This window comes from Loxodonta africana, chromosome 1 (assembly GCF_030014295.1).
Source record: "Loxodonta africana isolate mLoxAfr1 chromosome 1, mLoxAfr1.hap2, whole genome shotgun sequence".
Lineage (NCBI taxonomy): Eukaryota > Metazoa > Chordata > Mammalia > Proboscidea > Elephantidae > Loxodonta > Loxodonta africana.
The window spans coordinates 165,111,943-165,128,370 of record NC_087342.1 but is presented as its reverse complement, the minus strand read 5'-3'; the positions used below and the strand labels follow the sequence as shown (position 1 = coordinate 165,128,370).

General features: G+C 37.8%; 1 protein-coding gene across 5 annotated transcripts in view; it reads right to left on the bottom strand.

Annotated features, from left to right (window-relative positions):
- GRIK2 (glutamate ionotropic receptor kainate type subunit 2) overlaps window positions 1–16,428 on the bottom strand; it is a 771,122-nt gene that overhangs the window by 249,650 nt on the left and 505,044 nt on the right. For all 5 annotated transcript variants that reach the window (XM_003404322.4, XM_023543384.2, XM_064289255.1 and 2 more), the window contains exon 10: window positions 2,289–2,495. In XM_003404322.4, coding sequence (XP_003404370.1) covers window positions 2,289–2,495 — 207 coding nt within the window. The remainder of the gene's footprint in view (window positions 1–2,288; window positions 2,496–16,428) is intronic.

Genomic DNA, 16,428 nt, shown 5'->3' with positions numbered 1-16,428 from the left:
CTTGAAAGTAATTTAACTGCCCTTGTCTTGTTTAAGTAGTCCTATAATAGTATGTCCTAGCTAGTTCATTGCAGCTTAGGATGTTTCCCTTCACGTCAATGAGCATTACAGTTTGGCAGATAAAAAACAAAAACCAAACGCATTGCTGTCAAGTTGATTCCAACTCATAGCAACCCTATAGGACAGAGTGGAGCTACCCCATAGTGTTTACAAGGAGCACCTGGTGGATTCGAACTGCTGACCTTTTTTTAGCAGCTGTAGCTCTTAACCACTACTCCACCAGGGTTTGGCACATAGCTGGTATGAAATAAATACCAGTTGCCTCTACATTCACGCCCATGTAAAAATTATAAGAAGCATGATTCAGATGGGGTTGACCCTATCCCACAGTTCCAGGAGTGGACACATGACTCAGGCCTAACCAATCCAACTACCCCTCTCTCCCCACAAGCCATGCAGATAAATTCATTGATAGGCACATGTTCCAAACTGGCCAAACAAACCTCCACCCACGGATTTTGCTAAAACTTTGGGAAAAGGGAACCATGGTATAATGATTAAGAGCTCAGCTGCTAACCAAAAGTCAGCAGTTTGAATCCACCAACTACTTCTTGGAAACTCTATGACGCAGTTCTACTCAGCCCAACAGAGTTGCTATCAGTTGAAATTGACTCAATGGCAATGGGTTTGATTTTTGGGGGTTTTTCTCTTTCAGAATGAGGACTCTAAGAACCAGGTAAGCTTAGAATAGGGTTGTTCAATTCAGCACTACTGACATTTGACCTGTATAACATTTTGTTGTGAAAGGCTATTCTGTGCATTGTAGGATGTTTAGTGGGATTCTGAGTTTCTACTCCTAATGCCAGTAGCAACTCCTTAAGCCCCCAAAGGTGTGGTAATCAAAAATGTCTTCTCACATTCCCAGATGTCCCTTGGAGGGTGAAATCACCCCACCTGTGAACCACTGGCCTACAGCCACCATGAACCATTTTTGTCACCATGTAGAAAGAAAATGCTTTAGAATGGTACTTATAAGAAAAAAGCAAAACCCAAAGATAATAAATCAGTAAAACAGAGGCCAGGCACTAATGGCATACTTTAAGACCTGGATCCAAGTATGCTTAAGTGAGAACCACTAGAATTTTAGGATTTTATTTAGTAAATTCCAAATCAATAAAAGAAATATATTAAGGATAGTTTGTGTTGTTATTCTGTTTCTAACCAAATCATAAGAGAGAATATATAGATCTCCTCAAACATACATATTTAGTGAGAGAGGAATCTCCTATTCTTTATAATTAATAATAATAAATTTAAAAAAGTATTTTCAAAATGCTGTTGGAATTTTTATTTAGATTACGGTTGAAAATTCACAGTAATTTTCCATATAAAATAATCTTATTATTTTGTAGAATTTTTCTCTTGGCAGAATAATACGCTTTAATATTATGAAAATGTCAAAATACAAAGTCAAATGTGATGTAATGACGTTGAAAAAGATCAGAGTTTTATTTCAAAAAGATAAATTAATTAATACCACCACTGAGAAATTATGCTTTTGGGGGCAAGAAGAAATCTGCAGCTTATTCAATTAAAATAAATAAAAAAAAACTATGCTTAATATTTTTGTTTTACTTTTGTATGCAATATCTGATTCTATGCTTTGTGGATATAGACATCGGTGTCTAATTTCTACTATAAAGACAATAAGCATCCTATACTAGAATAGAATATTTTTATCATGAAATTAATATTTTGCACCACCTATTCCCTCTGTGGAAACCCTGGTGGCGTAGTGGTTAAGTGCTACAGCTGCTAACCCAAAGGTCAGCAGTTCAAATCCGCCAGGCGCTCCTTGGAAACCCTGTGGGGCAGTTCTACTCTGTCCTGTAGGGTCGCTATGAGTCAGAATTGACTTGACGGCCATGGGTTTTGTTTTTGTATTCTCTCTATTGATTAGGAAGTTATTATAAAGTTGAAGAAAAAATTAATTGTTGGAACATTACACACCAATTAAGACCAAATAGTTAATATTCAAGATATTAAATCAGTAGATTCTAGTCAACTTAAGACAAGCATAGGCTTTTAATAGAAATACATATCCCTCTAAGATTCTGTATACTTAATGGCAAAAATAATATCTACCTTGAATAAAATCTCTGAGAAGAATAATAATGCTAAATAATATTTCTGCTGCCTGTTATTACTAATCTCCAACCATCAATCAATCAATCACTAAATCTTTTAGCAATCTTCCCACGGTAATGAAAAATGAGAAAGGGACTTACATGATCAATTAGTTCACGAACCATTCCATTCCATTGTCCATTGGCATCATCCTGGGCTCCATATTTCCCATCCTCCACAAGTCTAATTTCATATGTAAAGCCAAGGATTGTAGATAGCTCTCTGAGGAGGTCAATGCAATAGCCCTCAAATCGGTCATTCCCATAGAGAGGTTTGTCAGACTTCTTAAACAGGACATAGGGTTCTTCCTGCAAACAATAAACACAAAGGTAGGCGTGTCAGTTAATCATGCAACTTACTGTCTGAATTGTGGCTTCTCAGAAGATAGAAAATTTCACATTATCAAAATTAGGACGACAGTCGATTTACGCAATTTCCTTCAAATTGTAACTGATATAGTTTGAAATACTAAAAAGGGAGATATTCACAATGCTAATGGAATATTTGTGCTTCACAAGAGATATTTAAAAATAATAATTTTACGATGACTGTGTAATAAAAATGTGATACATAATACAGAATATATAATGTATCATATAACATCATACAATAAATAATATATATGATATGTGATATATGCTATATAATATATAGTAAGCAAAATACAGGAGTAATATATAATTTCACCATGTTTTAACACCCAAATTTTAATTATTCCATTTCATCAATACCTGGTGTGCTTTTTCAGTGGAATCTATTGATGACTGAAAAAAGTCATTGACTATTTGTTTGCTAAGAGCTGAGAATTGGAGTAGGGGCTTTTATTTTACTGGAGTAGGGGCAAGAAGATTGCAATTACTCTTATATTTAATTACAAGAAAAATGTACTAGTTTACTTTAGAATATAGAGAAAGAAATTAGTATTTAGCAAGTGTTTGCATAGTCATCCAACAAAATTTTATGGAGCACCTAAAATATGCCAGGCCTCCTCTGTATGAAAGGGAAATCCTTGTGCCAGGAAGTCCATGATATAGAGGAGGAAACATATAGTAAATGCTTAAACAAATAGAACACATAACTCCAGATGGTTTTAATTCATTACTGATGAGTTGATTCCAACTCATAGCAACTCTATAGGACAGAGTAAAACTACCCAACAGGGTCTCCAAGGCTGTAATTTTTACAGAAGCAGACTGTCACATTTTTCTCCCATGGTGCACCTAACCAGTGGGCTTGAACCTCTGACCTTTTGGTTAGCAGCCAAGCAATTAACCACTGTGCCGTCAGGGCTTCTTTCAGATGCTATCAGGTGCTATAAAACACAGTAATGGGATAGAGAGCAAATTCTACAGAGTAGTTAGTAAGATAAAATGAGACAAAATTGTGTAATGTGTCTGAAAGTCTTTTCTGAAAAGGTAAGAGATGAGATTGAAACTAAAAGTTAGAAAGGTGTCAAGCCATTGGAAAATCTGAAAGAACAGCATTCCAGGCTAAGGATACGACAAGTAAAAAACCCTGAGACCAATATGACATTGAAATGTTCCAGAAGTGGATAATGGCAATCAGTGTGATGGAAGTACAGTGAGTAAGGGAGTTCTTAAACAAAATGAGAATGAAACATGTGTGGGGTGTCAAATCCTGTAGGGCTCAGCAAACAGATCCTGGTAAGCAATTTGAATATTAACTAAGTGCAAGGAAAATCCATGCATTAGCATATTTTGTTGGGGGCAGGTGGACCATAGTATGGCTGACTGCTGTGAATAAACAAGAGTGCAATTGGCTCTACTGCTTGCTATTTGGGAGCCCTTACTATCTGATCATGGGCAAAGCCCCTGCAAGATGGTCTCTGAGAAACCACTGCAGAGTGAAAAAGCTTAGCAAGCTGTCATGCCAGTCCATCTAGGAAAGCCACCTCCTCTCAGCCTGCAAGAGAATCACAGTCATCTCATGTGAGCCATCATAGCTACAGGAGTTTTGGATACAATAGCAATGTGTCCGTTTGCCCACACTCATCTCAGAAACAATCGGGACTAATTCCATCTTTCTTCCTATTCCTGTTGACCTGGGTTTTTCTCACACTGTTTTGTGCACTCACTAGTCTGACCAATTTCCTGTTCTTCCGATCCTCCTAAACACTGGCACTGTGTTCTCTGGATATTCTACTCAGAGATCAGCACAATACTCAGCAATCTCACCTGATTTTTGGAATGCTCCTGTCACCTTCTTGCTTTACTGGACTGTACCCTGAAGCTATTACTTGACCTTTAGCCCTTTCTCTTGGAGACTGTTTTTTGATATCACCTCTACCACCTAGAAGAATAGAAGGCACATTTAGTGCCCTTCTGCCTTTCAATACTGTTCCCAGATCATTTCTTTCCCTACCTCAAGCAATATCTCCTGCTCCTCTAAGGTTCATGCCCCCTGCCATACCAGGCTATGTCTTCACAGTTACTGTCATTTAAAGAAATCTGTGTCAAAAGATTTATTAAGAGCGAAACAATAAAAAAAAAAAAAAAAAAAAAAAAACCCGTTGCTGTCAAGTTGAAGAGGGAAGGGAAGCCTTTATTCCTTAAATATTTAGCAATTGGACAGCAATTTTGTTCTCTTTCCCAACTCGTATAATCATTTTCTGTGTATTCATAATCCACCTTGATGAAGTATCCAACATGCTAAACTCTTAATCCCATTTCCCACTAGTTTTCAAATCTCTTCCTCCATACTTCCATCTCTCTCTTCCATGATCACAACTGAACAGAGCATTTTGACAGAAAATACAAAACAAACAAACAACAAACCAATTGCCTTTTAGCAGAACCTGACTCATGGCGACCCCATGTGTGTTAGAGCAGAACTGTGCTCCACAGGGTTTACAATGGCTAATTTTTCAGAAGTAAATCACCAGGCCTTTCTTCTGAGGCATCTTTGGATGGACTAAAACTTGCAACATTTTGTTTAGCAGCCGAGAGTGTTAACCGTTTATAACACTCAGAGACTCCTGTCTATTCATACAGCTCGTTGTTCAATCACACCCACAGCCTACAATTCTACAACCTCATGAAGACTTCCAGTCCAATGACTCCACCCTTAACTTTCCCACTATTCATCAACCCTCTCCTGTTGTCACTTCGTTGTCTGGCCTAGATTCCATAGCCAATTATAATTTCTATCCCAGGAGTACTCTCAAAGTATTCCCGTATTCCCTCCTCTTTTTCTGGGTTACTTGGCCTTTAAAACAAAAAACATTCCCTAAATAACTTTTGCCTTCCTCATGCCTGTACTTGAATTGCTGAACATTGCTAATTATTTTCACTTAAAATTAATACATTAAATTATTTTATGGTAGGCTCTATTTCCAACCCTATGCAATGGCACTTCATACACTTTTCTCTATACTCATCTTCTTCATTTCTCCCACTCTAACTCTTGGTAAATCACCTAAGAAAATAAAAGTAATCACATGTGACCACCCTTACCTTCCTACAATCAAACCTACCAAACCCATTTATCTGTATCCATTTTTCTTCCCTTCTTCTACTGGGAACTGGTCATTTTCTTATCAGAACAATCAACTTATGTTCTAATTCTTGTATTAGTCAGAGTCCCAATCCAGGAGGTCTCCATCAACAGAGCCGTAACCTTCAGTTGAGCAACACAGCCAGCCTAAGATAACCTTACAGAGAGGAAGTCAGGGGCGTAAAAACCATGACACCACTGTCCTCTCTTCCTCATTTCTCCTGAACAGCTTTTCCACTGGCCAAACCCAATCAGCAATCAGAAGACATAGGTGACTGTTGATGTAATCCACACTGGTCAGCCTGCTGAGACAGAGAGCAGGGTGAAGAAGGGTGAAGAATAAATCTGGAGGGGCAAAGAGGAAGATCTATAGCACAGTCCTATCACTTTTTGCTTTCTCTAAGACCTAATTAGTTGAGCCTAATTACTCATTTATTCTAATTGCTAATTACTCCCTCCTTCATCACCAACCTGTCCCTTTATACAGAATCAGTTTCAAAGTATGCAAATTCATTCCACTAACTTAACTTTATTAGCCTCATTTTTTTTCTTGCTTCTCCATATAGACAACATTCTAAAAGGAGTTGCTTACCTTAATTTCTTCATGTTCTAGTTACTCCTCCATCATTAGAATGGTTTCTACTCTCATTTTACTTTACTACTCTTGCACACAAAGCACAAAACATTTCCATTTCATTGACTCTGATAAACAAAATTCTGTCTTCATTTTACTCAGGTTCTCGGATGCAAACAACAGTGAACTATTTCCTTTTTCTTGAAACACTCCCTTCTCTTAGCCTTTGCCACATCATTCTTCTTTGGATTTCCCCCGATAGCAATGGGAACACCTTCTCAGGTTCTTTTGCTATTTTTTTCTTTTCTATTTATCCTAAATATTGATGTTCCTAAGTTCTGAGCCCCCTCTCTTTCTTTTTTAAATTTTATCCCTAAGTGATCTCATCCACACACACAAAATTTAATAACATCTTTACACTGATGGGACCCAGACCTCTCCTTGTGAACTTTATATACACATATCCAGTTTTCTACTTGTCAGCACCACTTAGTGTCTCATAGACAGCTTACATTTAACCTGTTCCAAACGAATTTCTTGTTTTCCCCCAAATTTGTACATCTTTTTCAATTTTTTTTTCTGTTTCAGAAAATGGCACTCATTTATCCAGTTACTTAAGCCAGTCGCTGAAATATTATTCTTCTTTCTTCCCCTTTTTTTATCTACAGAGCAAGAAAAGTGATCTTATGAAAGCATATACTGGATCATAGGCTAACTACTACTTCGAACCATTCAGTAGTTTCCCAATACATTAAGAATAGCCTCCAAGTTTCTTGCCATAATCCCTGAAGCCTGTTGCTCTTCTACCACTTGTTTTCATCTTAGTAAACAATTTCACCACTCTGACAGCTGATGAAGTCAAAAGCCAGGGATTTTTTTTTTTTTTTTTGGTCACTTTCTCTCCTATCCTTGGGAAGTCCTGCAAGTTCTTCCACCAAATCTTACTCAAATCCATCCATTTCTTTCCAATCTTCTACCATCATGTTTGATGCAACCATTATTTTTCATCTAGGCTCCTGGAGAAGCCTTCTACCTCCTGTCTTTATTTCATCTCTATGCCCCTGTGGCCCATTCTTCATAGAAAGTCATAGTGATCTTAAAAAAATTAAATCTGATTTTATCGTTCATCTGCTTAACATCTTCTTTAAAAAAAGTGGCTTTTCACAAAAACTAGAATAAAATGCAAACTGCTTACTTCAGCCTTCAAGGCCCTACCCACTTTCCTTTCTGACCTTAGCTACCCACTCCTCTCACCCTCTCATATTCCAGATACAGTGTTCATCTTCCTGGTCCTCAAATTTGCCAGGTTCATTCCTGACTCAAGGTATTTGCATTGCCCTTTTTTTTTTTCTGTCTGGAAAGATTTTTCTTGAGGAAAATATAGTTGTTTCCTTCTCATCATTCAGCTCTTTTCAAATATCACATCATCAGAGAAACCACCTTTGACCTCACTATATCTGAATTAAGTCTCCCTCCAAAGCAACTCTCTATCATTTTACCTTGCTTTGTTTTCCTCATAGCACTGACCCCATTTGAAGTTTTGTTTTTTGACGTGTGTGTGCGTGCATGTGCACTCACACAAGGCCATGTGTTTCTTTCTTTTCCTATTAGAATATAAACCCTTGACTCTAGGAACTTTAGAGATTATTGTCATTAATATGTCTGCATCTTGGTTCCTAGAACAATGACTTGCAATTAGTAGGTGCTAATAGACATGTGCTAAACAGACAAAATATTCATCAAGGTTTAGACTCTACCATTTCCTCTCCAACCTCATCTTCTTCTCTTTAAGTTCACTTAGATAGATACCCTATTTACCTTCAGTTCCTCAGATACCTACCTATTGTCTTCCTTAGAGTCTTTTCATATATTGTTCTGTCTGTAATGCTCTTAACCTACTCTGCAAGTGGCTGGCTCCCTAGCTTTCCTGAAGGCTCAAGTCAAATGTGAAACTTTTCCTGGGCTCTGAAGAGAATGTTCTCTCTTATTGCCTATCTCAATACCTTATTTTTTTCTCTTAGTATTTAATTAATCTTCAAGTATTTTATTTATTAGTTGGCTTACTTCTTTTTGTCTGTTTCACTTCCCTGAAATATAACCTCCACATGAATTCATTACAGCATCTCCTATGCCTAGCGCAATGCCTAACACATTGTGGGTAATTGTTGTTGCTGTTGTGAGGTGCCATCGAGTCGGTACCTATTCATAGCGGCCCCATGTACAACAGAGCAAAACACTGCCCAGTCTTGTGCCATCCTCACAATCATTGTTATGCTTAAGTCCATTGTTGTAGCCACTGTATCAGTCTGTCTCATTGAAGGTCTTCCTCTTTTTTGCTGACCCTTTACTTTACCAAGCATGATGTCCTTCTCCAGGGACTCATCCCTCCTGATAACATGTCCGAAGTATGTGAGACATAGTCTCACCACCCTTGCTTCTAAGGAGCATTCTGGTTGTACTTCCTCCAAGACAGATTTGTTCATCCTCTTGGCAGTCTATGGTATATTCAGTATTCTTCTCCAACACCACAATTCAAAGGCGTCAATTGTTCTTCGGTCTTCCTTATTCACCCTCCAGCTTTCACATGCATATAAGGCGATTGAAAACACCATGGCTTGGGTCAGGCCCACCTTAGTCTTAAAAAAGGTGACATCTTTGCTTTTCAACACTTTAAAGAGGTCTTTTGCAGCAGATTTGCCCAATGCAATGTGTCTTTTGATTTCTTGACTGCTGCTTCCATGGGCATTGATTGTGGATCCAAGTAAATTTAAATCCTTGATGACTTCAGTCTTTTCCCCATTTATCGTGACGTTGCTTATTGGTCCAGTCATGAGGATTTTTGTTTTCTTTACGCTGAGGTATAATCCATACTGAAAAGTGTGGTCTGTGATCATCAGTAAGTGCTTCAAGTCCTCTTCACTTTCAACAAGCAAGGTTATCTGCATAACACAGGTTGTCTATTAATCTTCCTACAATCCTTATGTCACGTTCTTCTTCGTATAGTCCAGCTTCTCAGATTTTTTCTCAGCATGCAGATTGAATAAGTATGGTGAAAGGATACAACCCTGACACACATTTTTCCTGACTTTAAACCACACAGTATCCCCTTGTTCTGTTCAAACGACTGCCTCTTGATGTATGTACAAGTTCCTCATGAGCAAAATCAAGTGTTCTGGAATTCCCACTCTTTGCAATGTTATCCATAATTTGTTATGATCCACACAGTCGAATGCCTTAGCATAGTCAATAAACACAGGTAAACATCTTTCTGGTATTCTTTGCTTTCAGCTAGGATCCATGTGAAATCAGCAATGATATCCCTGGTTCTGCGTCCTCTTCTGAATCTGGCTTTAATTTCCGGCAGTTCCTTGTCTATGTACTGCTGCAGCCACTTTTGAATGATCTTCAGCAAAATTTTACTTGTGTGTGATGTTAACGATATTGTTTGATAAATTCCGCATTCGGTTGGATCACCTTTCTTGGGAATAGACATGAATATAGATCTCTTCCAGACTGTTGGCCAGGTAGCTGTCTTCCAAGTTTCTTAGCATAGACGAATGAGTACTTCTAGTGCTGCATCCATTTGTTGAAACATCTCAGCTGGTATTCTGTCAATTCCTGGAGCCTTGTTTTTCTCCAGTGCCTTCAGTGCAGCTTGAACTTCGTCCTTCAGTACCATTGGTTCCTGCTCATATGGTACCTCCTGAAATGGTTGAACATTAACCAATTCTTTTTGGTATAATGACTCTGTGTATTCCACCTTCTTTTGATGCTTCCTGAGCTATTTAATATTTTCCTCCTAGCATTCTTCAGTATTGCAACTTGAGTCTTGAATTTTTTCTGCAGCTCTTTCAGCTTGAGTAATGCAGAGTGTGTTCTTACCTTTCGGTTTTCCATTTCCAGGTCTTTGCACATGTCATTATAATACATTACTTTGTCTTCTCGAGCCACCCTTTGATCTTCAGTTCTTTTAATTCATCATTTCTTCCTTTTGCTTTAGCTACTCAATGTTCAAAAGCAAGTTTCAGAGTCTCTTCTGACATCCATTCAGGTCTTTTCTTTCTCTCCTATCTTTTTAATGACCTCTTGCTTTCTTCATGTATGATGTCCTTGATGTCATTCCACAATTCATCTGGACTTCAGTCATTAATGTTCAACACATCAAAACTATTCTTGAGATGGTCTCTAAATTCATGTCAGATATACTCAAGGTAGTACTTTGGTTCTCGTCAACTTCTTCTAATCTTCTTCAGTTTCAACTTCAACTTGCATATGAGCAATTGATGGTATGCTTCACAGTCAGCCCCTAGCCTTGTTCTCAATGGTGATATTGCATTTTTCCATTGTCTCTTTCCATGGATGTAGTCGATTTGATTCTTGTGTATTCCATCTGGTGAGGCCCATTTGTACAGTCACCATTTATGTTGACAAAAAAAGGTATTTGCAATGAAGAAGCAGCTAGTCTTGAAAAATTCTATCACGTGATATCCAGCATCATTTCTATCATCAAGACTATATTTTCCAACTACTGATCCTTCTTCTTTGTTTCCATTTTTCGCATTCTGATCTCCAGTAATTATCAATGTATCCTGGTTGCATGTTCGATCACTTTCAGACTGCAGAAGTAGATAAAAATCTTCAATTTCCTCATCTTTGGCCTTAGTGGTTGGTGTATAAATTTGAATAGTCGTATTAAGTAGTCTGTGTTGTAGGCGTGTGGATATCATCCTTTCATTGATAGCACTGTACTTCATGATAGATCTTGAAATGTTCTTTTTGATGATTAATGCAACGCCATTCCTCTTCAAGTTGTCATTCCTGGCATAGTAGATCATATGATTGTCTGTGTTAAAATGGCCAATACCAGTCCATTTCAGCTCACTAGTGCCTCAGATATCAATGTTTATGTGTTCCATTTCATTTTTGATAACTTCCAATTTTCCTAAACTCATACTTTGTTCTTTCCTGGTTCCAATTGTTAAAGGATGCTTACAGTTGTTTCTTCTCATTTTGAGTCTTGCCACATCAGCAAATGAAGGTCCCAAAAGCTTGACTCCATCCATGCCATTAAGGTCGACTCTACTTTGAGGGGGCAGCTCTTCCCCAGTTGTATTTTGAGTGCTTTCCAGTCTGAGGGGCTCATCTTCCAGCATTATATCAAACAATATTCTGATGCTATTCATAAAGTTTTCACTGACTAATTGTTTTCAGAAGTAGACTACAGGGTCCTTCTTCCAAGTCTCTCATAGTCTGGAAGCTCAGCTGAAATCTGTCCACCATGGGTGACTCTGCTGGTCTTTGAATACCGGTGGCATAGCTTCCAGCACCACAGTAATACGTAAACCCCCACAATACAACAAACTGACAGACACAAGAGAGAAGTACCTAGTAAATATTAATGGGATAATCGATTGGATAAATAAATACATTCTTTACTTAATTTCATCCTCTGTAAATGCATCTAATAATCCTTTGGAAGTTGTTTCAAGTTTTACAAATTAAATAAACAGAACCTGGCAAAAACCAGCCCTTCGATATACTTTCATTGTTTTAGCTTTCCAATAATTTTCAGTAGAGTTTTACTAGGATTATTGTACAGTTTCTATTAAAGGTTCAAAGAGGTTAATTATTTTTCCCAGGTCACACAGCTAATAATTGGCAAAGAAGAGGTTTGAACCCAGGTTTTCTAAATTTCAAGATACATGCTTTCCCCACTACTCTACACTGTTTTCAACACTAAGATCATTTGAGGAAAAGCTATACATGTTGGATTTTTAAGTGTAGTTAGATCAAATGCATAGGAACCAGAAATTAGTCTGCAACAAAATTCAAAGCTAGATATTTGAGCTTGCCACAAGGTAAAGGGACAGTGAGGATTCTATTTTTATGTACCATGTGATTATATATACAATTATTTCCCCAGGGATAAGTAAATGTGACAAATGTAGTGCCCTTTTGCCCTAAGGGTTATTATACCCATTTCTCTCTCTAGTCTTCCTGATCAGCTAGTCTTTTAAGTTAGATAACACATTTCCATAGATCACGGTTTAAATGCCCTTTTTACCCTGAAGGAGGAGGAAGCCCTAAGGCTAAACAGCTTTCTTGTACAGATTGGGTATTCACATTCCAGACATATTCATGTGTCTCTTTTTCTGGTGCTCTTATAACACCTTTTGAATATTTTTATCATAATATTTATCATACTGAGTAGTGAGTGCTGATTTACATATATGTCTCCTGAACTAGATTTGAGCACTTTAAAGGCAAAATGGCTATTTAAATTTGCATCAAAAGCACAGAACATCACCCAGCAAATTGCAGACTTACAAATAAATGATTATTGAAATGAATTGAATGGAAATGGATTACTCTGGTCAAATGAGGAAGCCAGGGGATATTGAACTTAAAGAAAAAATATTTGTGGCAGTAAGTTTCCCTCTGGGTTTCCGATATGTTTGTAAGAATTCCTACCAACTGGCAGAGACCAGGGCTATCAGAAGAACACAGTGTTCTCCTGCAGGATATAAGACAGTATGAAGTATTCCAGGCTGGTAGAATGGAAATCAAAAGAAGCATGCAGGAATAGTAGATTAACCTTACTTACTTCCTACTTTGACTCCAGTCAAATACTGATTTTTAATAAATGACTAGATGTTTTTATTTAATAGGCACACAGATTGACAATTGGTAGAGCTCAATGCATTAAGGAATAGTGCTACATAAGATTTTCCAAGTACCTCCTATGTGCCCAGCCCTGTTCTAAGTGATTTACTTGGAAAATTAAATAATATATTCCCCACAACAACCATATGAGATTCAGTGGTATTTTCATTCCTGTTTTACAGATGAAGAAGCTGAGGGAAAAGGTGCTAAGTATTTTGCCCAAGGTCAACAGCTTGCATACAACCCAGGCAGTCTGCTGTGGGATCATTTACCACTATACTATTCTCCTCCATTAAATAGTTCTTCATTATTTCCAAGCTCTTTGTGAATGCATAATTGTACTCAGCTTATTAGACAATTTAATATGTGGATATGAATTTATTACTATTAATTACTTAATTGGGATTAGCCAATGGGATATACTGCATATTTAATTTATGTAACTTAACATACAAAATGGTAATACATTTACTCACCAAACAATACAACCAAAACAAAGTCCTACATGAAAATAAGAAGTAAATACTTAATCCAAAAATTCATTTTCTATATGACAATTTATCTCTTTGCCAAACAAGAACACTTATTTTTAACATAAAAATACTTTAAAAATTAGCTAAAATAGGAGGCAGGGCCAAGATGGTGGAATAGACAACAGACGCTACCGGCAAGCCGTCTTATAACAAAGACCTGAAAAAAACAAGTGAAATGAGTATGTTTATGACAAGCTAGGAGCCCTGAACATCAAAGGGAATGTTAGAAAACGAACAGAGGGGCAGGGGGAGGAAGAGATGGTTCAGAAGTGGAGAGGAGTTACCGGACCTGAATCGCCAGGAGCCCTCAGGCACCATTCCCAGGAGCAGCAGTGGTCGGCTGGTACTAGCATTTGGCTGCACTTTCCTCAGGGAGAAGCAGCCAGACACATAGGCTACTCACACCTCCAGAACCAGAAAACGGGGCTCTTGGCAAAAGCTAAGTACTTGAGTATATTTTACTGCGCCTCTACCCTCCAGCCGGCTTCAGAGGCTGTTGATTTCCCTGGGCCTGAGATAGGCCTAGGGACATCCTCTAGGCCCTGAAGAAGGAATAAATTCACAATTGCGGGAAAAGATAATTTGCCAGCTCCATAACTGGGGGAGCTCAGGACAGAACCGGCTCCTGTCCAGGCATAAATGGTGCATGGACTTTGAGTACCTTTCCCCCTCGCATGGATCTGTGTGGGTCTATTTCATGAGAATAGGCCTTTGTTGGTAGACTGCAACTGTTTCAGCTGTGCAGTGCAGAGGTGGGTGTTTGATGTTTGACATCACTTTGCCTAATAAACAGGGCCCTCACCTATCCACATAAGGGGCCTAAGGACTGGTGGCTTCACTCAGGTCACCCAGCCACCTGTGACAAGGGTCCAAGGATAACTGGTACCTCCCAGTCCTTACAAGCAAAAACACTAGGTACCCACAGTCTGTCTGCACAACCCACCCACCTGTATGCTCTAGGGAACAGGGACACACTTTCCTCAGAGACACTTGAGGGACAATTCTCAGCCCCCTGCCTTATTCAGAGGGTAACCCTGTGCTGCAATCAGATACCGGTATCTACGCTAATCACCCCTGCCCCTCTAAGACTGTAGGACAGAGCCTGTACCACACACCTGATGATTAGCTACCTAAACACCTGAGCTGAATTCATACAAGAAAAGTGAATGCACTCCTAGACTGATACACCTGATAACAGCTCTAGCCATCTAGGGACAGGGCATCTGAACTCCAAAGGTGAAAATAATTCAGCTAGCTCACTCAAGCAACCCATTTTGGGCATATCAAAACAAAACAAAACAAGAAGCTATGACACAGTAAGCAAACATAAAATAAAACTAATACAATAACTTATAGATGGCTCGGAGACAACATTCAATATCAAGTCACATAAAGAAACAGAACATGATCGCCTAAACAAGCTTTCGGAAAAAAGAATCAAGAGATTTTCTAGATGAAAGTACCTTCCTGGAATTACGGAGGCAGAATACAAAAGATTAATATACGGAACCCTTCAAGACATCAGGAAGGAAATCAGGCAATACGCAGAACAAGCCAAGGAATACAAAGATAAAGCAGCTGAAGAAATTAAAAAAGGTTATTTAGGAACATAATGAAAAAATTAATAAGCTGGAAAAATACTTAGGCAGACAGCAATCAGAAATTCAGAAGATTAACAATAAAATTACAGAATTAGACAACTTAGTAGAAAGTCAGAGGGGTAGAATTGAGCAAATGGAAGCCAGAATTTCTGATCTTGAAGATAAAGCATTTGGTACTAATATATTTGAAGAAAGGTCAGATAAAAGAATTTGAAAAAACAAAGAAACCTTAAGAAACATGTGGGACTCTATCAAGAGAAATAACATACCAGTGATTGGAGTTCCAGAACATGGAGGGATAACAGAAAACACAGAGAGAATTGTTGAAGATTTATTGGCAGAAACCTTCCCTGATATTGTGAAAGATGAGAAGATATCTATCCAAGATACTCATCGAACTCCACATAAGGTAGATTTTAAAAGAAAGTCACCAAGACATATTATAATCAAACTTGCCAAAACCAAAGATAAAGAAAAAATTTTAAGAGCAGCTAGGGATAAACAAAAAGTCATCTACAAAGGAGAGTCAACAAGGATAGACTCAGACTGCTCGGCAGAAACCATGCAGGCAAGAAGGCAATGGGATGACTTATATAAAAATTGAAGGAAATAAATTGTCAGCCAAGAACCATATATCCAGCACAACTATCTCTCAAATACGAAGGTGAATTAGGACATTTCCAGATAAAGAGAAGTTTAGGGAATTTGTAAAAACCAAACCAAAACTACAAGAAATATTAAAGGGAGTTCTTTGGTTAGAACATCAGTAATATCAGGTATCAACCCAAAATTAGAACACTGGACGGAGCAATCAGAAGTCAACCCAGACAAGGAAATCAAAAAAATAAATCAAGATAAAAAAACACTAAAAACAGGGAAACAGAGATGTTATTAGGTAAAAGAACACATTAGAACAGTAAAGATGGACTGAGAAATGTAGTCATAGATCTTTCATATGGAGAGGAAGAAAAGGAGATAAAAATCAGGTTTAAATTTAGAGAAATAGTGGCACGTAATAAGTTAGCCACAAAGGGGACAAATTTTCCTATTCATCAAAATAAAATACAAAAAAAAAAAAATAGAGATTCAGCAGAAACAAAATCAACAAGAACAAATACGAGGAAAGGACGATATATAAAGATAATCTACTCAGCATATAAAATTAAGTGGGAAAAGGAAACTGTCAAAAACACACAAAAAAAGACATCAAAATGATAGCACTAAATTCATACCTATCCATAATTACACTGAATGTAAATGGACTAAATGCACCAATAAAGAGACAGAGAGTAGCAGAATGGATTAAAAAACATGATCCGTCTATATGCTGCCTACAAGAGACACACCTTAGACTTAG